We start from the raw sequence: 25,061 nt of genomic DNA on the forward strand, positions 1-25,061 counted from the left end.
TATGCAGCCCCTCATCTAGGAATCATCTGTAGATATTGTCTTCCCTTTCCCACCTCACAGAAATCTCCATTTTGATTCTTGAAAGTCAACAGTGACTCTTAACAAAAGCTAGTAGTCATTTCTCCACTTTCACCTTAGTTGACATCTCAGCAGCATTTGTCATTGTTGCCCACTTCTACCTTCCTGAGATATTTTCTTCTCTTGTCATCTCTGAAATCATTTTCCTGGTTTTCCTCCTATCTCATTGGACATGGCTGCTCAGTTTCCTTTCCTTGCACCATTTGCTCTATTCCACATTTCTTCTTGATCTCACTAAACATTTTTTTCTACATGAGCTCATTCAGTCTCATGGCTTCTATACCAACTAATGAATTCTAAACCTTTTGTGCCAGCTTTGATCTTTCTACTTTTTTAAAAAATATTTTATTGATTTTTTTACAGAGAGGAAGGGAGAGGGATAGAGAGTTAAAAACATCAATGAGAGAGAAACATCGATCAGCTGCCTCTTGCACACCCCCTACTGAGGATGTGCCCACAACCAAGGTACATGCCCTTGACCGGAATCGAACCTGGAACCCTTGAGTCCGCAGGCTTACGCTCTATCCACTGAGCCAAACTGGTTAGGGCATCTTTCTACTTTTTTAAATATTTCAGTTATATCTGGCTTTATCCGTTTTATTTCCTCTTGAGTACTCTTAGACATTTCAAACCTACAGCTAAATTTCTGCCGCCCCCCTCCCCCCCAAATAAAAGTACAGAGCAGAAGGTGCTAGGGGGCTAAGAAGAGGGAGTGAGGTGAGGTTAGATATCTCTTTTGCCTTGTCCTTGAGTGTCATCATACTGGTCACTGGCACCATAAGGATCTGGACTTAAGAGAACATAGACCATCCATGGGAAACTGACAGCAACTGCAGTACAGAACCACCCAAACCCTCTGAACCAGTGGTTCTCACCCTTCCTAATGCTGCGACCCTTTAGTACAGTTCCTCATGTTGTGGTGACCCCCACTTTCATTGTTACAAATTGAACATAATTAAAGCATAGTGATTAATCACAGAAACAATATATAATTATATATGTGGTTTCCGATGGTCTTAGGCGACCCCTGTGAAAGGGTTGTTCGACCCCCAAAGGGGTCACGACCCACAGGTTGAGAACCGCTGCTCTGAACCCCTTTGTGGTTGGAATTAATTTACTGGACAGATTCTAGACTCCACTGGAAAGTTAACTTGGCCATATGTTTCTCAGTGCATAATGGAGGATGCCTTCTATTGTGAATCACTTATTGGTGTAGCAGGGATCAAAATGTGCAAGAACATTGTGTTTGATTTAAGAGAGAACAATGGAACTCAAATCTACTAACAGAAACTTAAGCTTTTAGTTTGTATGGGACTTACACACAAACCAAATACTTGAGGTACAGTCTTGTTAAACCAGAGATCTTGTGATCTTGTGCTGTGAAAGGCCGAGCAATTAAAAAAAAAAAAGTGCCACAAAGATTCAAAATTAAAAGGGATCAGTGAGAATTAGTTGACATGACTAACATTGATGCTTCCACTCTAGGTGCAAATTTAGCATTATTAGTAAAGCTAGATTAAAATTTGGATTGACATGTTTACTTTCCTTAATGTAGAATTTTTTATATATATAATATATTTTTATTGATTTCAGAGAGGAAGGGAGAGGGAGAGAGAAATAGAAACCTCAATGATGAGAGAGAATCATTGATCGGCTGCCTCCTGCACGCTCCCCCAACTGGGGATTGAGCCCACAACCTGCCGTGTGCCCTTGACTGAAATTGAACCTGGGACCCTTCAGTCTGCAACACTCTATCCACTGAGCCAAACCAGCTAGGGCTTACTGTAGAATTTTAAAACTTTTTACACATGGGCCTCTAATGAGTTTTGGACCAACCCCAGAATGAAGCAAAGCCATCCACTCTCTATTACCCTGTTGTATTTAGCTTCATCAGCTTGCATTAACCTGGCTTGTCTCTTTAAGGAGATTCTTTCAGGAACTGGATTCTCTTTTGTTTTTTTTCCATCTAACTCAAATGGTTGGGTGGTTGATTTCTCAGCAGTAGTTATTGAACATCCTTAAGCATTGAGGATATAGTGGTGAACAAGGTGGACGTCTGCTGTCCTCTGAGTTGAGCTTGAGCTGTAAAGGTGTAGGATAGTGTTGGTATTATCTTGACTCAAACTGAGAGAAGGCACAGGCTTATCAGGGGGTACTGGATTTAGTACCCTGAATACTGACTTGAGGGATTTGGATTTAATTTTAAAAAGCTAGCAAAACCAGCAATTTTTTATTTAGGGTCCTCTTGGAAAAGTGGCCATTTTATCTTAAGACTGGTAAACTGATTGAAACGTTAGTACTTATAGTAAACTGATTGAAGCTTAGCAGCCTGAAATTGTTCACTGTGCTTATCCTCTGGAAAAAATATAAAAGTACACATTTTTTTTTTATTGACTAGAGGCCCGGTGCACGAAATCCAGCACCAGTGGGGTCCCTCGACCTGGCCTGCACCCTCTTGCAATCTGGGACCCCTCGGGGAATGTCAGATAGCCAGTTTTGGACCAATCCCTGCAGGCCTGATCCAAACAGGAGGGAGCTCGATCCTGTGCGTTAAGCGTCTGTCCCCTGGTGGTCAGTGAAGCATCATAGCAACCAGTCGACAGGTTGTTCAGTTGCTTAGGCTTTTTTATATATAGATAGGCACTAGTAACTAGTGAAGACTTTGTTGTAAATTAAACATTTGGATACTATTAAAATGTCAATAATGTACTTAGTGTATTTGTTAGTAACCCTTGCCACACATTAGCCAAAAATGATACCAGAGCCTCTAGGGAGTAGGAAAGGAAAAACAATTTGAGCTTGCCTACCCAGAACATCCTGGATTAGTTGGCAGGTACTATGAAACTAATTACTTATAAGATGATCCTAAGGTCTTCCAGTAGGTGGCTCTTCCTATCTTAAAGCAAATAGCTTAAAGGGAGACAAACAGTTGCCTGGTACAGCCATCTCTGATAGCATCTTCAGGAATGAAAATGGTGTTTTCTCTCAGCTGTGTGACTTTGTCCCTGCTTTCATCTTACAGTGATGGGCTTTCTCCACGAAGTGATCCCTCCTCTCCGACAGAACAGTTGGCCACTTCTTGTTAATATAGTGAAGCACAATTTTATATTTCTCCAAAGTAGGCCTAATAATCAGGGGGGGTGTTCATTTCTCAGGGATGCCCTGTTTGGGCTGCCTTTGTGGTTTTCTTAGACCTTTCCTAGTTTGACTTTGTTTATTTTTATTTAAGCATTGAATGAGATGGAAGACATGGTGCAAGAAGATGGAGAGGTGATGGCTGAGAGTGGACATGAGACTCCAGCTCACGGTCAGGCAGTTCTTCCTGTGGATGTTGATGAGGAACAAGCAGGTAACCATGTGACTTCCCACAGTCATGGTTGTGAAAACTAGGGCCTAACTAATGAAGTAAAACACTAAGAATGGTTAATTTTTTTTTTTTTACATTACAGCTAATGATATGTTATGTGCTATTTATTATATATTATATTTGTGTCGTCCTCGCTACTTTTATATATATTTTACTAAAGTTTGCTCTTAATTTTTTGTGACTGTGACGATAACTTTATTGGCATATGCCGTGTGTGTGTGCCCGCGCACAGAAAGAAAGCACTCAAATTGTTAATGGGAAAATAAATGACCTGACTAAATATTTTGCTTCTCCTCTCCCTTCATTTTGGTGTTGAGGGGAAGCAGTGGAGAGTTGACCTGGTTTAGTAAATAGATACTTTTGCTCTGGTTGACTTATGGCAGGCTATAGTCAAAGGCCCCTAAGATGATCTAATACCACCCTTCATTATGCAGTAGGGAAACTAATATTCTTTCACAAGTCAGAAAGTTTTTGTCCGTGACCACTCAGTCAGTGAGCAAGGGACAGAATTGAGATTAGATCTAAAATTATTTCACTCCTGATTTATTGGAAGGCTACCTTGTCTTTGAGTTGAAAATATGTGTACCCTGTTTTAAGTGTCTTATAGATGCAGTTACTTAACTAGTATTGAGTGCCTATTCTTTGCCAGGAATTGCACAATGTTAACAAGAAAAATATAGGTCAGGTTCCTTGGAGCTTACATTTTATTGATGGAGCGAAAATCAGTCACTCTCCAGAGAAAATTGGCTCTGGTTTACTGTGTGTAGTGCCAAGCAGATTAAACATTTTTTACATACCTATAAATATTCAACCAAACTGTAATGGTGCATCTAGCCTGTAGGTGCATCCAATGAGATAGATCTACATTCTGTTAAAGAATGCAGAGAGTTCCATAGATGTCTGAGGTTCATCTTCATTTCCTTTGCCTTCTTTGTACATTTGCAAAATTGAAAAAACAGCCTATTTGAAAGATGATTATCATGACTCTTATTTTGATTACTAGGGGCCCGGTGCACGAAATTCATGCACTTGGTATGTGTGTGGGGGGAGTGTCCCTCAGCCCAGCCTGCCCCCTCTCACATACTGGGAGCCCTCAGGCGTTGACCCCCATCACCCTCCAATCGCAGGATCGGCCCCTTGCCCAGGCCTGACGCCTCTGATAGACGCGGGGACCCTCATTTCCCCTCATCACTGGTTCTGCCCCCAGCCCAGGCCTGATGCCTCTGGCCCAGGCATCAGGCCTGGGCAGGGGACCCCCAGACCCCTCCGATTGCTGGCTCTGCCCCTTGCTCAGGCCTGATGCCTCGGCCAGAGGCGTAGATCCCCATCACCCTCTGATCACCTGATCGGCCCCTTGCCCAGGCCTGACACCTCCGCCAGAGGTGTCAGGCTTAGACAGGGGACCCCCTTCTCCCTCCGATCACTGGCTCTGGTCCCCGTCCAGGCCTGAGGCCTCTGGCCCAGGAATCATGCCCGGGCAGGGGACCCCCATCTCCCTCTGATCACTTGCTCCACTCCCTTCCCAAGCCTGACGCCTCTGATCCAGGCTTCAGGCCTGGGCAAGGGGACCATCATATCCTCCCAACCCCCGGCTCCGCCCCCCACCCACGGCAGGGCAAAGGCGGCCCCCAGGGCTCTTAGCTCCCCCCTGGGTTTCCGATCACTGTTAGTGGCAGGGGGGGGGCTTCTTCTTTCCCTTTCGCCTCCCTGCATTGTGCCTGCATATGCAAATTAACCGCCATCTTGTTGGCAGTTAACTGTCAATCTTAGTTGGCAGTTAACTGCCAATCTTAGTTGGCAGTTAATTTGCATATAGCCCTGATTAGCCAATGAAAAGGGTATTGGTCGTACGCCAATTACCATTTTTGTCTTTTATTAGATAGGATATTAGCATGATTTATGTGACTTTTCCTTTTCTTTCTTTTCTTTTTTTGTTAATTATTACCTGAGGATATTTTTTCCATTGCTTTTCATAGAGATAGGGAGAGAGGGGAAAAGGGAGGGAGGGGGAGAAAGAGAGAGAAACATCAATGCTGAGAGAGACACATCGACTGGTTAACTCCCACATGCACCCCAATTGGGGGTCGGAGTGAACCTGAAACCCAGGTAAGTGCCCTTGACCAGGAATCAAATCCAAAACCCTTTGGTATATGGGCCGATATTATAACCATTGGGAAACACTAGCCAGGGCGACTTACATGACATTTTCAAATAGTGAAGATCCTGTAGGGAGAGGCCATATAATCTGTTTTAATTTGTCTTCAGAAATGTATAAAGTTTGTTGACATGTTAATCATACTTAATGTTTATATAATGCTTTAGAGTTAAAGTGCTTTCACAGTATCTCATCCAAATGTATATTCCATTAAAATGAGTGATAAGGGAGGCTCCATAGAACCAAAGCATGTGTGTGAGCCCAGGTTCCTGGAAACAGTACTTAGAATGAGAGCTTTTCTTGGGCAAAAAAATAACTTACTCCTGTGCTTTTTGTTTTAGGACCCAGTGGGCTTCAGCGTGTAGTAAAACCAACCCCAATTACTGTTCATGATTCAGAGAGTGATGATGAGGAAGATAGTCTAGAGCTCCAAGAAGTCTGGATTCCTAAGAATGGTACTCGGCGTTTCTCTGAGCGGGAAGAAAAAAAGAGAGAGTCAGAGCAGTCCAGGGAATTGTCAGGTGAGAGATTTTGTCGTGCCCCGACCTACTAAGTGAGAGTCATGAGTCCCGACACACATGACCTTTATTTATATCAGATGTCCCACCATGGCTTGTGGTTCAGTTCACATCTCCTTACGAAATGTGACAGGAGCAGGAAAGGCAGTAGCTCAAATGAGAGTGGAATCAGGGTGTGCTATCTAGGGCGAGTGGAGCACAACAAAAATATTGTGGAGTTGGGGCTCCGGGAAGAGAAGACATGAGGACTGTGACTCCTAAGGCTTTTAGGAAGTGGAGATGTCAAGGGGTTAGGGGTTAGAGAGGGCTTAGTCAATGAGCCATCCAGAGGAATGAGCACACAGACATTCCCCAGCTCATAACCTGTCCAGTTGTGCTTAGTGAATGTTGGTGGCTGGTTTGGTGCTTGGAGAGTCCTTTTGGGTATGTTCCTATAATCCCCTGCCTCTCTTCAAATCTGGTCCACAGCCTTCTGCCATTTGCTTCACCAGAAAACTATAATTCTCTTAACTTTTAGGTTCGTACTTCCTTGTCTTTCCTTTCCTCTTGTTTCTCAGAACCATATGCTTACCGCTTTCAGCAAAGGATGAGGTTTTAAAAATTCTGCACTCTTTTTTTTCTTGGGTACTCTCCCCTTTATATGTTTGAATGCTTAGTTCATTATACATTTAACACAAAACCTGAAATATATATACACTTCTGTGTACGGAAAGCTCAGTTCTTGAGACTGGGGAAATTTACTCACCATTGACTAATCACACAATTCTTATTTTATGCCTTTTAAGAAATTCGATATCTTTACACTGTGGTTGAAAGGAGCTTTAATGGAAACTGAAATTAGGAGTAGTGTGACCAGCTGGTTAACTTATGTCTCCTAGAAAGTTCAGTTTCTGAATGTAGAAACTAGATCTTCTGCCAGCCTGATAAAACATGATTTGTTTATGTATCCTTTATATATTCATTGAGCCTTACCGTGCCCCAGGAACTGTGTTAGATGCCATGAGGGATAGAGATGAGTAAGGCATAATCTCTCTGGGGAACCTCAAGTCTGATTGAAGTGTCAGGTCAGAAACATGTATAATAATACCACAGGGAATGTATTACAGTGGTTTTGGGGGTGGGGGTGCAGAACAGATTGAACAGAGGTCCAAGGCTGAAGAATTGGTGAGAACAAAGGCCCTGAGGGAGTAAGGCAGGGGTATAGTTGGGGAAAAGTTTGGGCTGGGGTATAGGATGTATGCAGAGGGGAGAAGAATAGAATATAAGTATGAAATCAGATCATACTGAGCTGAGGAGTATAAACCTAGAAAGCACTAGGAAGCCATAGAGAATTTTTGAGTAACTGAGTGATGTGGTCACCATTATACTTTAGGAAAATTAGTGTGCATTGTTTCCTGTTCCAAATTTATTCTTGCCTTTTGTCCAGAATTTGTACTGAAATCTTTTCTTTTCCTTGGGCCATTCTTCTTTTTCTATAAGCAGTAAGTGGAAAAGGCAAGACTCCACTTCGAAAGAGGTACAACTCCCATCAGATGGGCCAATCGAAGCAGTTTCCCCTCGAGGAAAGCAGCTGTGAGAAAGGCTGTCAGGTCACCAGTGAGCAGATCAAAGCCGATATGAAAGCAGCTAGGGATATTCCTGAAAAGAAAAAAAACAAGGATGTGTATCCCAGCTGCAGCAGCACCACCGCCAGCACAGTGGGAAACTCCAGCTCACTCAGCACTGCTTCTCAAAGCCCTGACTGTGTAAGGACGGTGAACAGCAGCGGAAAAGTGTCTGCTCCCCCGCTGGGTCAGAGGACTCTGAGGCCATGGAGGAGGGAGATGCAGAGAGTGCTGTCTGCCCCAGATGCTGCTGTCACAGGCCCCAGGAATCCCAAAGGAGAACTAGCAGGTGTTCTGATGAGGAACGTCCTTCAACCAGCCGAGCCTGTGTTGTGAATGGCCCGGATGGTACGAGATCCGCCTTTTCCTTTAGGACTCTGCCACAAGGGGGGTCTTCAGGCCCAGCACATGATGAGAGGACTAATGGGAGTGGCTCTGGGGCTACAGGTGAGGACAGGAGGGGGAGCTCCCAGCCTGAGAGCTGTGACGTGCAGTCTAATGAAGACTACCCTCGGAGGCCCCTAACAAGGGCCAGGAGCAGACTCTCCCATGTACCGCTGGTATCTGAGTCAGGTATGACAATGCTGCCAGGACTAGCAACTGCAGGTTAGGACTGGAGAAGGGCATTAGCTCATTCCATACATTTTCCTACATAAATCCAGTGAGGCAAACTGAATTCTATGTTGGTGTTCTGTGATCCTACAGATTTTGAGCTAATTTTCAGCAGTGATTGGGGGAGGGAAGGGTGTGTAAAACAGCTTGTAAAGCATCCAACACAGGAAAACTCAGGAAGTTGTTTCTAAGAAAAAAGTATTACTGTGTATATTGACCCTAAACACAACACTGATTTTGATGTGTAAGCCCCAATGGATAAACTCTACTGCCACCCCCCACACTAGGGAAGTCTCACTGTGGGTGACGTTTTGAACCTTAGCCAGAAGGTAAGGACCTGAAGTGGCTGGGGCTGTGGGAACATGTATGGATATACCCCTACATCTGCCTCTGTGGTTACCTAGTAATGTTTTCTGAAGTATAGTTTTGTTTCTAGTTACATTTGCCAGGATATAAGCAGGTAAGTAGTTTAGCTGAGGATTATTTTGGTAAAGTTATACTCAAAATAAATGTATATAATTCCATTAATATTTATAATGTGAAAACTAAGGAATTGAGTTGGGTGGGGTGAGCACATTGCTTAGTCATAATTCTATTTATATCAGACTTTATCTTTAAGTTATCTCTGTCTTTATTAAGTCATGTGTACCTATCAATAAATAATAATATATTTTAATTTTATCCAAGTTTCCCTCAATTTCAAAATCTTACAATCCCCCCAACACATAGAGTTTATGTTTTTTATATACTAAGTAGACCTGATTGCATCATGTGGAATTAAACTAACAAAAAATAAGCTCTTTTAAGATAAATATGAGAACTTAATTATGTGCTAATTCTCATAGTAGCATAAACTCATATTAAAACATATATATGAGTTTTGTTTGAAGATTTCATTATGCTTTGCAAAAACTAGTTCTGTCATGATGACTGGCTTGAATTTTAAATGCTTTATGATATTTTTTATGCATAATGGAATTTACCATTTTAACCTTTTTGAAGTATGCAGTTCATTGGCATTAAGCACATTCATATTGTTGTACAACCATCACCAGCATCCATCTGAACTTTTCATCATCCCAAATGGAAATTTTGTGCTCATACACAGAAACTCCCCATACACGGCAACTCCCCATTAAACAGAAACTCCCCATTAGGATACTTTTGTTGATAGCTTTTTTTCATTTGTAAAGTCAGATCTATGTGTTTACTTTTATGGTTTTTTCCCTTTGTTTTTATGCTATGGAAGGCCTTTCCTACAACTGTTTCAAATAATTGTTCACATTTCTGTATTTGTTTATTCATTTATTTGTTTATTATTTTAATTCTTTATTTTAATCTGTGGGAACTAATTTGATATTTTACTTCAAATTGTCACCAAGTTGTGTCAGTACTATTTATTGACATCCATTCTCATGTCATTATTTTGAAATGCTCTTTTATCTCGTACCTTTGATACACTTAAGTTTATCTCTAGGCATTCGATTCTGTTCCTCTGCTCTATCCTGTTTCATTATTCTTTGTCAAAATTTCTTTGGTCATATTTTATCATTTACTTTTTAGAGTTGTATTTTAAAATAACTTTGTCAAGCTCTAAAAGCAAATCTTGTTTTTGTTTGGAATTCTATTACATTGATTGAAAAGATTATTGTAATTTTTGCAGCACTGAGCCTTCCTATTTGGAAACTATTACTTTGTCTCCTATTTTGTCTTATGTCTCCTGGTAAAATTTTATAGTTGTTACTGTTTTGGGAGTTTTGGTTTGTTTTATTTTTGTTTTTAACATAGATCATTTATATTAACCGTAGGGAGATAGGGGGCTTTGCTTCTTTGTGTGTGTGTGTGTGTGTGTGTGTGTGTGTTCTGCTATCCCTCTTACTATTTCCTTCTGACTTGTTTTGTGACTAGAACCATTTCTTAGGTTAAATAATTCCCAAGAATTTTTTAAAAAAAGGTTTCTTATAGCACTTTTTACTTTTTTAAGTAAATTACATTAGTTATCATGTTGTTTTTTATTTGAGATAACTTCTCATGTATGTAGCTGATGTGTAAATAGTAGGATAATTATTTTCCTTTTTTTTTTCTAAATATAATTTATTGATTTTTACAGAGAGGAAGGGAGAGGGATAGAGAGTTAAGAGAGAAACATTGATCAGCTGCCTCCTGCACAACCCCCACTGGGGATCGAGCCTGCAACCAAGGTACACGCCCTTGACCAGAATCGAACCCGGGACCCTTCAGTCCACAGGCCGATGCTCTATCCACTGAGCCAGACCAGTTAGGGCTAGGTTAATTATTTTCTAATATTTTTTACACACAATACAAATGTCCATTTACTTTCTTTTTTAAAAAAATTTAAGTTCTTTATTGTTGAAAGTATTATATATGTCTCCTTTGATCTCTTCCCAGATGCTCCTACCACCCGGCATATGCCCTCACCCCCCTACTGTCTGTGTCCATTGGTTATGCTTATATGCATGGATACAAGTCCTTTGGTTGATTATTTACTTTCAATAACAATTTTCTGGAGATATGTCATAGTGCTGCTTTTAATACTATCCAGATCTTTTGGAAAGAAGAACAAATTATTTGGATGGCTTTGATCTTATTTTTACTCTAGCATGTTTTTTATATCTATTGCCATCATGCTTTAAAAGTTTTATGGAGAAAAATCTAACTCATAAAGGAACAAACTTGATTGAGTGTTTTGGATTTTTAAAAAATTACTTTAAAGAAAACATTTGAGTTTTTTACTTAGTTTTCAATTTATGGCCTTATGTAGTGTTAAAACCATGTTAGAAGCTAATATAGTTATTTGTCTTGTGAATTCCTATTTTGATAATAAATGCCTGTAAGTTTTTTTTTATCCTCATTGTATAATACTTTGTAAAATAAATATCACAAAAATAAGTAATTGGATTGTCAAAGAATAACATTTAGGATTGATATGGTATGATTCTTATAAAATACTAACTTTTTTCCTTGACACCTAACACTGGATTGGTTTGCTTTAGCAAACCAGTTGTGTTTCCGTAGCACCTTCTAACCTAATATTAACTACACTATGTTGTAATTCGTGTTTTACTGTCTTTCCAATAGACTATGAGCTCTGTGAGGGCAAGGACAATGTCTGCTTGTTCGCTATCATATGCCCAGCTTCTAGAATAATGGGGCTCAGTGAATAATTGTGAACTTAATCAGTGGTAGGAACCATCATTTGAGGTATGTTGGTGCTGGTGGATCAGCGATTTTTAACCGGTGTGCTGCAAGAATTTTTTAAATAAGCAATACCTATTTAAATAGGGACACTGACCTCTTTTCCTAAGATTGTCAAATTAAAAATGATAACGACCAACACAGTAGCCATCTAGTGTAAATGAATCAGAATTATACCCATTTTTTTTTGTCAGGTCAAAAAATATATTTTTGGTGTGCTGCAGAATTTTAGATATTACTTTGTGTGTGCCATAAGATGAGTAAGGTTGAAAATCGCTGTGATGTATGTATGAAATCACTAACAGTTATCTCTACACAAAGAAGGTGGTGTAAGAAAACAGGGTGAACTCTATTTTCCTTTTACATTGGGAAGCCTTTGTTTTTCAAGGTTATCGATATATAAAGTGTGATTTCGTTTTATAACTTTTCTTAGAAAACATAAACAGCCAGTGTGGGCACTCTGGAGAGCAAGAGATTTAATTTTGAACCACTTATTCTGATGAATTAAAGGGGAGGGGAGAGAGCAATCCAGGAACATGAGAGTTTGAAAATTGGATTGTGAAAGGAGAACGCTAATAGAGAATTCTGTTCTGAACACTGTCACAAAAGAAAGGAAACAGACGTGCTTTTTGTGTGTTTGTTCCCTTTCATTTTTGTGGTTTGGGGAGAGGGAACCAGGACCTATTATTGGTTGTAAAAAGTGTGTGAATTTTGTCTGTTACGTGAATTATGCCGCCTTTAGAAGATGCCTTGTTAATGAAGATAATTAGATTTTACACGAAGTTCCTGCAGGAATACTGTGGAAAGCGGCCTTCACTGGGTTTCCTAGATCAAGAGTTTTTATGTTTTTCCAGAACCCCTGGGCTTTACTTGGGTTCAGGGTCATTTGAGGAAGTTTGATGGGTAGAACTCTTGGGTTCCCTTTTAAGCTTCATCCAAAGCAGCTGATTTCAGTTGTTTTGCATGGTAAAATTTCACAAAGTTTTCAGATGGTGGAGGAAAGGTTCTGGTATGTCAAAAACACACACTTGAACTAACTCTTTAGAGTTCCCATCTAACCCCACGCCTTTGGGAATTGGCACCTTGTTTGCCTATCTTTCATGTCTGATGTTGAAGAATTACCAAGTGAAGTGTTGTAGTCTAGAAGTGGTGTGTGAAAGCAATATGATAGGATTTCATTTGTGAAGCTCAATCTTACTTTATCCGTGTCTCCTTTGCTAGAGAATGAATATCAAAAACAAGGACTGGCTTTCCATGTCTTGTTTAGAATATATATGTGCTTGTTAAGTTTTAGAGATGAATTGAGAACTTATATTTAAGATCATATTTACTTTGCAAATTAAGCAAAATGTTTTGTAACAACACTAGCAAATGAGTTAGGGCCGTGGTCAGCAAACCGCAGCTTGCGAGCCACATGCGGCTCTTTGGCCCCTTGAGTGTGGCTCTTCCACAAAATACCGACTTCTGTGCATGGGCCATGAAGTTTCAATCGCACTGTACATGCGTGCCCGCACATGATATTTTTTGGAGGAGCCACACTCAAAGGGCCAAAGAGCCGCATGTGGCTCGTGAGCCACGGTTTGCCGAGCCGCAGTTTGCTGACCACTGAGTTAGTGCCTTACCAACTAGGGTTTGGGAGATAAAGGATTACAAGTTTTCTAACATAGTGATTGCCTGAGTTTTGCTCCTGGTTCTACCAGTTACATCTTCACAAGCTTCCCATGTCTCAGTTTCTTGATTTGTAAAATAAGAATAATAAATCTCTCTCAAAGGGCTGTTGTAAGAAACCCTTAGAAAAGTGCCTGACACAGAGTGGGTGCTCAGTAAATATTTGCTATTATTATTATTATCTCACTTAACTTATCTCTAATGCAGCGGTTGCCAATCTTTCGGACCTCACGGACCACCGGTGGTCTGCGGACCACTGGTTGGCTACTGCTGCTCTAATGCATTCATTCATTCAATGAATGCTGAATGCCATTCATTCAATAAATGTTCATTTTAGCTCATTGCTAATAGCTGACATTGATACAAAAATGAAATAAGACAGTAATGTTGCCTTTAAAGAGCTTTTAGTTTAAATGGAGAAACAAAACAGGTATACAGGGAATTACAGAACCCTATATAATGTTTGGGAATCCAGGTGATTTGAAAGAGCAGGTAGCATTTGAGATGGTCTTTTCAGGGATGGGTAGTATTTTCAAAAGTGAAGTCTGGAAAGTTGTTCTGGGAGAAGGAGCTAGAATGATTAATGGTGTCAGAGGCATTGGCAATGGGAGGTGATTGGATAATAGTATGGAATAAAACTGAACAGGTGGAGACAAAGCATCACTCTAAATGTCAGGCATTGAAATGCATGTATTAATAGGTAGTCGAGAACTTACAGTTATTTAGCAGGAAACTGGGGAGTTTAATTCACCAATAATATTTCAGTTGGTTTGAGTGACTAGAGATGGGAATGTTCCTTAGATTGTCAGAATGCCCCAGGGATGAAAAGGGTCCTGTGTTTGCGGTAATGGAGGGCGATCTTGTTTGGGAACAGTCAGTTGGAAGTAGTGGTCTGACTGTATTCCATTGGGGACCATGTTCCTCTTGCTTTTTCTAGAGGTTGCGAAAACAAAGCCACGGCATACTATGAAGCGGAAGCGGACAGCAGATAAGTCCACCAGTACCAGTGATCCTGTGATTGAGGATGACCATGTGCAGGTGAAGAAAAAGCCCTCCCTTACCTTTCAGGCCAGCCAGGGTCCTGAATAATGTAAAGGAACTGAAGTTTCCATCTTTATATACTTTTTTTTACTCTAAGTGGAAGAAATTGGTAACAACGGCTTCTCACTTGTGCCAGTGAAAACATTTAAGTTTTCCAAAGAAAGTACAGAAAAAGACATCTAACTTAAAAAACTTTCTCCTCTATAGGTCCTTGTGTTAAAGTCCAAAAATCTTGTTGGAGTCACTATGACCAACTGTGGAATCACAGATCTGGTGCTAAAAGACTGTCCCAAGATGATGTTCATCCATGGTATGTATTTGGGCCCATGTCATACAAGAGCATCATGAAGGAGTTTAAAGAATTAAGGACGCATAAAGGAATCATTATGTTGGATTATATCTAATTCTGTCCTCGTTCTGTAGTTCTCAAATAATTACTCAGTAGTATTTGCGAGGGGCCTGTCTCTGCCATTTGCTATCTTTGTGATGTTGGACATGTTTTGCGTGCAGATGTTTTGGGAGAAGCGGTAACTGGGCCGTTAAGTGCCTCACTGCTCTGGAGTTGACATGATTAAGCCTAACCTCAGTTCATGGCCTATTATCATTATTCTAAGCCCCGCTTTTCTTTGTAGTCCCATGTGCCCTGCCCCTTTTTGCCAATCCCATCGGCTCCCTCCATCTATGCCCGTGTATTTAATATATAGCCTTCCATGTATTTGCTTGTATACATGTTTATCTCTGAACAAATAGTAGGGTATTATTTTGTGTGAGCTTTTAAAATTCTAGGTACATAATATGTCCTTTACATGATCTGTTTGTTTTTCCATTCCACTCAAAATTATATTTTTGATAGCTATCCATGTAAAATTGTGAGGATCTGAATCATGTCTTGCCATGGGAATTATATATTCTCTGTGGGTTTTTTTTTTTCAGTCTGTAAAGTATGCATGATTATGCTTACCTTATAAAGCACTTATGAAGGTTAAATGTGGTAATTGATATGTGGGTATGTATATGTACATAATATATGCACATACAGTAGAGGGTCTGACCTCTAGTAAAAGCCTAATGTTAATTTCTGTTATATTAGTATTGCAAAGAAAATAATTAGGGGCTTTCTTTTTTTTTGCACTTCTTCTGTAATACTGGTAGTAAACAGAACAAGAAAATCATTTCTTGTTACCAAATATTTTGTCATAAACTAGGAGAATCTTAGAAAGGAGAAATAAAACATTTAAACACTTAACCACTCCCTTGAATTCTAGAAAACACCAGATCTGGGAACCCTAGGTTCATTTCACTCTTAAGAGGTGGTACTTTTCTCTGTTCCAACCAATAAGGTCCTGAAACATCTAATTCTCCTATATAATAAAAGGCTAATATGCTAAGTGTCCTGTCGTCTGGTCAGCCGTTCAACCAATCAAAGCGTAATATGCTAATGATATGCTAAGGTTGCTCAGTTGCTCGCTCTGACATGCACTGACCACCAGGGGCCAGACGGATGACCAGTTGCTATGACGTGCACTGACTGCCAGGGAGCAGATGCTCTGATCAGTAGGTGAGCTTGCTGCTGGTTTCCAGCCAATCGGGACTGACTGACTGAGATGGGCCAGACACACCCTGAGCCCTCCCGAGGTCCCTCCCTGGCTGGCCAACCTCCCACGTCCCTCCCCAGCCCTGATCGTGCACAATGGGATCCCTCGGCCTGGCCTGCACCCTCTCGCAATCCAGAACCCTTCGGGGGATGTCGGATAGCCAGTTTCAGCCCGATGGCTGAACGACCGGTTGCTATGATGCGCTCTGACCACCAAGGGGCAGGTACTCAATGCAGGAGCTGCCCCCTGATGGTCAGTGCACTCCCACAGCAGGAGTGCTGCTCAGCCAGAAGCCAAGCTCACAGCTGATGAGCGCAGCAGCGGTGGTGGGAGTCTCTCCCGCCTCCGTGGCAGTCAGATATCCCCCGAGGGCTCCTGGACTGCTAGAGGGCCAGGCTGAGGGACACCCCTTCCCCCATCCCAAGTGCATGGATTTCGTGCACTGGGCCTCTAGTAAATTATAATCTATTGTAGTGTCCTCCTAAAGTAGAACAGGAGCCCTTTAGATACTCAGAAGATCATAGCAGCAGAGGAACTCAGCCTAGTTTAAGACAGCAATGCTTGCAGCTTTGCCCTCTGAGGTCTGAGAATTTACCTCTCAACCCTCTTCTCTGGGGGTTGACTTCTCATTCCTTTTTCTACTGTGAGTGCTCTGAGAATCTGACTGGTTTTCTCTGCACTTGACTCTCCCTGTATCTTTTGTGAACTTAGTGGTGAATCACATGACTTTCAGGCTCAGCTTTTTGCCCTTAAACCAAATAGTTCTTCAGCTCCTGGGACAGAGGACCTTAGATAAGTAGCTCAGTCCCTAGACACCAGCTAAGTTATGGGGGGGCTGAGATGACTAAGTGAGATTAGAACCAACCTAGCCCTCTGTGTTTACAGCAGAGAACCATTGAACCCTTATCACCATCTAGTCCTCTTTCTGTCTTTCCTCCTTTCCTGTCTCCTGCCATGTCACAGAAGGAGGAAACAAGTCTGAAAGGCTGGAGACTTGCTCATTGTTCAAACATCAAGTTCATTACAGGGCCAGATTGCTCGGGACAATGATGGCATTTTGGTCAAAGGCGATACAGAAGATGCCCTTAACGAGTTAAGATCAGGCATATCAGCCTTATAGTTTTATAGTATTTTCTCTTGAGTTGGACCAGGTTAATTCTGGGATAAAATGGAACAGATTGAAATTTGAGATTGGAAAAAGGAAAGAGATTTGTTTTTCAATGTGGCATACTATTTTATTCCTGTACTGTTGGATACTGTAGCCATTGGCCACATGTGACTGTCGAACACTTGAACTGTGACTAGTGCTGGAGGAACTGAGTTGTTCATTTTAATTCATTTAAATTTAAATAGCTGCTGGTGGCTAGTGGCAACCACAGTGGCCTGTCCAGCTTCAGACCAACATATACAAATATTGCTGGATCTTTTAAGGTTCTGCTTTTATATCTGCGATGGGAGTTAAAATCAACTCTTCATTTTCTGTGGGTGACTGTAAGGTAATATATGTCAATTATTCCAGGTTTATGTGATCATTTCCCATAATATTTTAGAATTTAATATTCCCATCATTCATTCTTTTCTGTAAATGTTTCCTGAATAATTCCTGTGTTTAGGCAACTCATTCTATGGGTCTTAAGATTCCTTGCCAGTAAACTCTTAGATAGGAAAAGGTACCTTAACATCCCTCTAGCATATATATGGGTGACCACCACCTTTTAAACAGGATGGAATCACATTTTCAGATTATTGTGATAACTGTTGGTTGTACTTTGTGACATTACGTGACCGTTGTTAAAGATGTTTATTACATCTCTGGTATTTTATGCTAAGGAAGTTGGCCAGTCCTCCAAAGATGATTCCAAGTAGGCTATACATTGCTCTATTACTTTGCATAAATTATTTGTAGAACTTACCATTGTTTTCATTTTGTAGCTACCAGGTGCAGGGTACTGAAGCATTTAAAAGTAGAAAATGCACCACTTGTAAACCGATTTGACTATGCACAATGCAAGAAACTGAACATGGATCAGGTACTAGACCAGATACTACGGATTCCTCCTGATAGAAACCGCATCATATACCTACGCCCAATGCAGCAGGTACCAAGCTCAGCCCCTTTTTGATGACACATGTATTGCAGTGATATTTTTTCTTAGTCTTCAACCTTTGTGGATTTGGCATGTTCATATGCTCAACCCACAGTGATGATTCTTTAGATTCTAAAGAATTCTTTTAACCTAGGTAGGAGACTTTGCCGATCTTCATTCATGCTTCTCTGCTAGAGTTTTGTGGATTTTTAGCAAGTTCTGTGATGAGGGCAATTATTACTCAACAAGTCTGTTTTCAGACTGCCTGATTCAAATCCTGGTTTACTGACTTGTAGCTGATTACTTAACTTCTGTCTTAGTTCCATCTGTAAAAGTAGAATAAAAACCTAGTTCTTGTGATGGTTAATTTAGACGTGTGAAGTGCTGAGCAGTTGCTGGCATGTAGTAGCAATCATTATTTTCATTATTATGAAGAGTAAACTTTTTATTGTATCTATATGAAATTATGGATGTTAGCTGAACCTGTTGGGGTAATAATTTCAAAATATTCGTAAACCAAGCCAACATGCTGTGTGCCTGAAATTTATACAGTGATGTGTGTCAATTATTTCTCATTAAAACAAAAAATAAAGTGAGCATTATATGTAAGACTGTGCTTAATGCGTAAAGAAAGCTGAAAGGAATCATTAAACAGTCTTTACAGTCAGTGTCAGAGTCTGGCCCCATAAGAGAGATTTGAACAAACAAATTGCTTGTTGAGTGTCTCTAATATTCTGGGCCTGAAAAAAACACTTCCCTGAAGTCTTTCTGAGAAGGAGGTAGGTGTGAATGTCACTGAGATGGCAGAGTGGGATTTCATAAGGAGAGGTGAGGAAGAGGCGTTCCATGAGAAGAAAGCAATGTGAACACAGGCTGCGAGGGGGCAGGCAGCTGGAATCAGTTTGAATAGGGCATCTGGTACTGCACACTCTGTCTATGATGCAATCAATACTTGAGCCTGTGAAGGACATACTCAGATGTGGGTTCCTGGGATCAGTTACCTAATTCTGGATGCTCTGTTTAATAGGCATTTATTTAACAGAGATATGTAAGTCACTGAGCTTGCAAGAGAGAAGAATTTGCTAAGCCTCACCCCCAGCATGGCAAGCTATGTTCAGGACTGAATGTGATATTTGATTTTCAAATCAGCAAAGATTTTAAAATGTAGGTCCCAGGAAAGATTGTCCAGGCTCTAGGAGGTAGAGTTCTCGGTAATTCTGTTCTGGGCCCACAGTGCGCTCTGCTTCTTACATAGGTGGACACGCTGACATTGGAGCAGAAGCTGTTCAGTGGCCCCTACCCCTACCACATCTGTATCATCCATGAGTTCAGTAACCCTCCCAATGTGCGGAACAAGGTGCGCATTCGCAGCTGGATGGACACCATAGCAAACATCAATCAGTAAGTAACCCGTGGCCCCCAGCCTCTTCAGTTCCTCTTGCGAGCGAGGGCCATGGAAACAAGTCCTACTTATTCTTTATTTTAAATGGTCTCATGGGGCTTTTAAGGCGAAGCATGAAATGCAATGTGAGAAACTGAGGGAATGAGGACTTACACTAAAAAGCATACATGTGTATCTGCAGTTTTTTATTTTCAAATGTAAAGAAAAATTTCAAGAACAGACTGTACATGAACGTTTGACTTCATTTCTTTAACCCTAGGGCATGGAAAAAAAGGTCAGATTAAAAATCTTAAAACTAATGTTTTACATCATCAGAAAATTAGACTTCTTGATATATAAACATTAAGCACCACACACAAGATATTTGATTGGACAATGGTTTCTTTACCTGATAGGATTTTGAAGATAGTGAAGAAAGTTCTTCTGACCTGACTAGATGTGTATTCTCTAGTTTGAGTGTGTCCTTCTTCCGTTAGGTATTTCATATTTAATTCCTGAGATAGTCATTAGAATCTAGGCCTGGCACAATTTTGACAGTTCCTTTGTACCCCACACCTCAACATTATTTCCAGTTTTATAGTTTTTGTTTGATTTTTCTTGTTGCCTCTAGAGAGCTCATTAAGTATGAATTCTTCCCCGAAGCCTCACGAACTGAAGATGACTTGAAGAAGTACCCCAAGTACCCCTGGGGCCGAGACATCTATACTTTAGAAGGTGAGCAGTTAGATGGCTGGGAAGCTAAAGAGCTGTTAACTAACTGGATGGAGAGGCATGCCTTAGCGAAGATAGGAATGGGATCCTTAAGGGAGGCAGAGTGATGGAGTCTTTGAGTGTCTGCAGGTAGCAGGAACCAGGTAAAAGCTCTCTCCCAGACTGAGTCTTTACCATCCCTAAACTAATCAGAAACTGTGTCCAAACGAAGAGTAGAAGAAAATTGAAACTTGCTATAGTTTGAGAGTTGGAAGTGACTTGAGGGCACCTGCTTCAACTTCTTTATTTTATACATATAGAGAGAAAAATACTGAGGCTTAATGAAAGCAAAGGGTGAGCAAGATCCCATGACCAAGTAGGAGCAAACCAGCACTGGTCCAGTGCTTTTTCAGCCATGAAAAAGGGACAAAAGCACATTGATGTTCTGCCTACAGAATGCTGCGTGTTGCCCTGCCGTTGCCTCCGCAGCAGTAGCACTGTTCATCTGTCTCCTTCCAGGGGTTGTGGATGGCGCTCCGTATTCCATGATTTCTGACTTCCCCTGGTTGAGATCACTACGGGCAGCAGAACCCAACAGCTTCGCCAGATACGATTTCGAAGATGATGAAGAAAGTAATTATGACCTGACTTGATTTGTGTTCGCTGGTTTGAGCGTGTCCTGCTGTGTTAGATACTTACGTATCGTTTGAGAGTTGGGAGCAGTGTGGCTGTTAACTCACTTCCTATGTGGATGTTTTAATTTGTGTTGTGTTATTGCTTAGTTCTCTCCCAGCAATAAATAATCTTACGAGGGATCTCTGAAGGTTGGTGGGAAGGATTCCTTCAGACAGATTTTTCTATCGATTTTTTTAATTTCCTGTTGATAAATGTTGTTACTCCTTATTGTCACTTATATTATTTCAAATGTGTTCCAGTCACACTATTCTTTTGCTACTTATGAGCAGCACCTTGTTAGGTAGCATGTAGGAACTTAGGATTTAGATGGAGATGTTCAGGAGGGGGAAGAGGGACTTGAAGGACATTTTGAATGAAGTTCTGGTTGTTAGCACAATAGAATATCTACTTGCAGGATGTTTTAAAAAACTAATTTATGAGTAAATGGGTTTTAAAAGCTCCATGTAGGTCTGTGACTGACTTAGTCTCTCTGGGGCATTTCCACCCCGGCCTTTAATCATGTGTGCTGCCTTAGCATCAAATGGGGCATGTAACTAAGCTGACGGGGACCCAGTCCAGGAGCTGTACCTTTCTCAATGGCAGTGCATGACCGTATAGAGGCACATCTCATGGACCAGCTTAATCAAGCGGCTTTCCAAATGCATCTGATAATAATACGTTTCCCCTTTTCTTTCTAATTTCCAAGGCACCATCTATGCTCCTCGAAGGAAAGGGCAGCTGTCAGCAGACATCTGTATGGAGACAATCGGAGAAGAAATTTCAGAGATGCGTCAGATGAAGAAGGGGGTGTTTCAGCGAGTGGTGGCAATTTTTATCCACTACTGTGATGTCAATGGAGAGCCGGTTGAAGATGACTACATTTGACTGGTCCCTCCTATTTCCCTGCTGTTTTGGCAGAGCCAGGGGCCGTACAGCTGCCAGAGAGGCCCCGGGGACTCGGGACTGCGGCTCAGTGTGTTGCAGGAAATGTATCAGGAACACTGAAGCTGTATACAAAGATTTGTACATAAGGAGCTGTACAAAGACACTTCCTGAGTACCAACTGTATATCATATGTTTATACAGTTTAATTTAAAAGTTCATTTTAATGAAGGCAGATCATTGGAAGGAGTTCATTTTCTTGACTTAGTTTATAAAGTCACTGGCTGAGCCTCCATTTACTATATTCTTCATAATCATTGTCACCCCCTTAAATCTGTGCCTTTTCTTCTCGAGCGAAGCAGTTTGAGTAAATCTGTTGAAGAGTCTTTGTGTCTTGTGTGCTTTCTTTGTGCTACTATTAAGCTGAAACCCTATAGTCAGAGGTGGCTACATGTTTCTGTACAAAATTGTGGTGTTTTTTCTTTCTTGGTATTATAGTTGCCATATTTCTTAAAATCAAGTAAAAAGACTCATGAGTTTATAAAACAACTCAGTTTTGAGAGAGAAATGGGAAAGTTTCCAAAGCATTTCTAGTTATTTATTTCCACATTCAATTGTGTACATGCTTTATCTTGAATATAAAAATAAAAGTTTGCTAAAAACTTTTCTCTTGCCTTGGGCCTGACTCCCTCTTTGTCAAGAAGAATAGCAAGTAGCATGCAGAGAAGGAATGTGCTTTAAACTGGAGGTGTGGGGGAGAAATCTTAGAAACTTTTCATGGAATCATGTACTGTATAATGCTGTTCCAGGCCCAGCGAGCCACGTGTGCACTGGTGGAATCATAAGGTTATAATGGAGCTAAAACATTCCTGTCCCCTGGTGATGTCAGCCATCTGGTAAAATCTTAGCCCAACACGTTACTGCAGTGTAAGCCGTGACTACAGAGACATCCATCTCGAAGATGGCTGAACGGGATGAGGTCTAGGAGCCAGGCCGCATCCCCCCTCTGAAGTGCCTTTGTTTTTGAGATCTTGGTTGACCAGTAACTGACCATTTGGGCTACTTGATTTTTGTCTTCCCACACTGTATATTCCTGCTCTTACAGTTTAAATTCACCATAAAGAATGAGCCCTTGAAACCCTGGGCCCCCACCCTCCAGCCCAATGAAAGCAGAACCCCAGCCCCTTGCTCTTTCCACCCTTGGACTTGCCGTGTGGCCCCAGGTGTGCTGTGTGATTTCCAGGTCTTGTAATAAACCTCATCTCCAAGTTCTCCTGATGGTTATTGCTAAGGGCCCTCTTGCAATCAGAACCACAAGGGCCGGTCCAACCACAACACTGGTTACTGATAGGCTGAAACCTGCACAAAACAACTGTGTGGTGATGCTGGTGTAAACAACCCTGGGCTGCCAGTCTAGGAAAATCTAGTCCGTACAGTTGCAGTAGTAGGGCTGTACCACCTGGATTTGTGTAAGTGCACTCTGATGTTTGCACAGTGACAATTGCCAGACAATGCATTTCTCAGAACATAAGCCCCTCGTTAAGTGGTGTGTGACTAGATTATGTAATTATGGTCTATACTAGAGGCCCGGTATTCATGCACTCGGGAGTGGGCCTAAGCCGTCAGTCGGACATCCTTAGTGCTGCCCTGGAGGCGGGAGAGGCTCCTGCCACCTCTGCTGCACTCACTAGCCATGAGCCCAGCTTCTGGCTAAGCGCACTGACCAACTGACCACGAGGGGGCAGCTTCTGCATTGAGCGGGATCTGGCCAAACCGGCCTCTCTGACATCCCCCGAGGGGTCCCAGATTGCGAGAGGGCACAGGCCAGGCCGAGGGACCCCACCAGTGCATGCTCACCAGGCCAGGGAGGGTAGGAGATTGGCCAGCTGGGGAGGGACCGCAGGAAGGTTCCAGGGCATGTCCGGCCCATCTCGCTCAGTGGCTGGACCCCAGCAGCAAGCTAACCAGAGTTCCCCCTAGTGGTCAGTGCATGTCACAGCAAGCGGTTGAGCAGCCTTAGAATATCATTAGCTTATTACACTTTGGTTGATTGAAGGGCCGACCAGACGACTGGACACTTAACATATTAGGCTTTTGTTATATAGGATGAGGGGTAAGGGCCCTGAGAGCTTATGTAGTCCAACCCCCTCATTTACAGGCGATAACTGAAGGCCAGGGAGGGGAAAGCTCACCGATGGTCAGGAGCTGGGTAAGGCCAGGTAGCACAAGAATCTAAGTACCTGACTCCCAGGGGCTGCCTTTATCTCATGTCCACAGAAATGAAGGGTGCCAGCAGTTTTCCTAACACTAAATAGTGTGAATGATAATCAGTGTCTTTCTGCAAAGGCTTTTAAAATTCTTCCTATTACATTAGGAAGGATGTTAGGCACTGCATTCAGTCATCTCTTTAGTACCTTGCTTTTAACTCAGCTAGCCTTCCTTTTAACTAAGAGTGTGATCCATTCTCCAGGTTAGAACGGTGATCACTAAAAGACTGAAAAAAGCCGAAACCGGTTTGGCTCAGTGGATAGAGCGTCGGCCTGCGGACTGAGGGGTCCCGGGTTCGATTCCGGTCAAGGGCATGTACCTGGGTTGCGGGCACATCCCCAGTAGGAGATGTGCAGGAGGCAGCTGGTCGATGTCTCTCTCTCATCGATGTTTCTAACTATCTCTCTCCCTTCCTCTCCGTAAGAAATCAATAAAATATACTTAAAAAAAAAAAAAAAAAAAAAAAGACTGAAAAAAATATAGAACATTCTAGATGCTTCAAAATAATACAAATCCCCAACCTTCATTTTAAGATTAAATCCAAACCTCATTTTTCACTGTCCCCAAATAATCTAACTCAGCAATTTTCAACTTTTTTCCTCTCCTGGAACACATATACTACTAAATTCTGTGGCATACCAAAAAAATATATTTTTGCAGATCTGACCCCAAAAAAGGTATACTTTGGGTTCATTCATACGGGACAGCTATTGTTGTGTTGGCTCTTGTCATTTTTTTAACTTGACAATTTAAGGGAAAAGAGGTCCGAGACCCTGACTAAATATTTAGTCAGATATTGCATGTTTTCAAAAAATATTTTTATATGTTTTTATTTCAGAGAGAAGAAGGGAGAGGGAGAGAGAGATAGAAAGATAAATGCTAAGAGAATCATTGATCAGCTGCCTCCTGCACGCCACGGAGGATCGAGCCTGCAACCTGGACATGTGCCCAGACAGGGAATCAAGCATGACCTCCTGTTTCTCCGGTCAGTGCTAAACCACTGTGTGAAAATCGCGGATCTAACTAATGCTTAGAGGAGCCACTAGAGGTCGCTGCTTTCCAACTTTTGTTGATCTGTCTCACTTAATGCACTGTTAGAACAAGTACAGCAGGGGGCGCTGCAGTCATTCTACAGCTGCCCAGACTGGACTAACTGAAAACACCGAATTTGGAAGATACATACTATAGAAAGCTTTTGGTAGA

At 41.6% G+C, this 25,061-nt stretch overlaps 1 protein-coding gene across 4 annotated transcripts in view; it reads left to right on the forward strand.

Moving 5' to 3' along the window:
- The window catches only part of FBXO38 (F-box protein 38), a 52,748-nt gene extending 30,492 nt beyond the window's left edge, over positions 1 to 22,256 (forward strand). Inside the window, exons 13-22 of one of the 4 annotated variants that reach the window (XR_001514278.1) lie at positions 3,308 to 3,427; positions 5,942 to 6,121; positions 7,601 to 8,070; positions 14,156 to 14,256; positions 14,467 to 14,569; positions 17,787 to 17,953; positions 19,197 to 19,342; positions 19,954 to 20,057; positions 20,553 to 20,666; positions 21,415 to 22,256. Coding sequence is in view for 3 of the 4 variants with exons in the window: in XM_015565599.1 (XP_015421085.1) it covers positions 3,308 to 3,427; positions 5,942 to 6,121; positions 14,156 to 14,256; positions 14,467 to 14,569; positions 17,787 to 17,953; positions 19,197 to 19,342; positions 19,954 to 20,057; positions 20,553 to 20,666; positions 21,415 to 21,593 (1,214 nt within the window). In the remaining variant the exon portion in view is untranslated. The other 3 variants (XM_015565599.1, XM_015565600.1, XM_015565601.1) reach the window with 3 other exon arrangements.
- Positions 22,257 to 25,061: the final 2,805 nt, after the last annotated feature.

This window comes from Myotis davidii, unplaced genomic scaffold (genome assembly GCF_000327345.1).
Source record: "Myotis davidii unplaced genomic scaffold, ASM32734v1 scaffold18, whole genome shotgun sequence".
Classification (NCBI taxonomy): Eukaryota; Metazoa; Chordata; class Mammalia; order Chiroptera; family Vespertilionidae; genus Myotis; species Myotis davidii.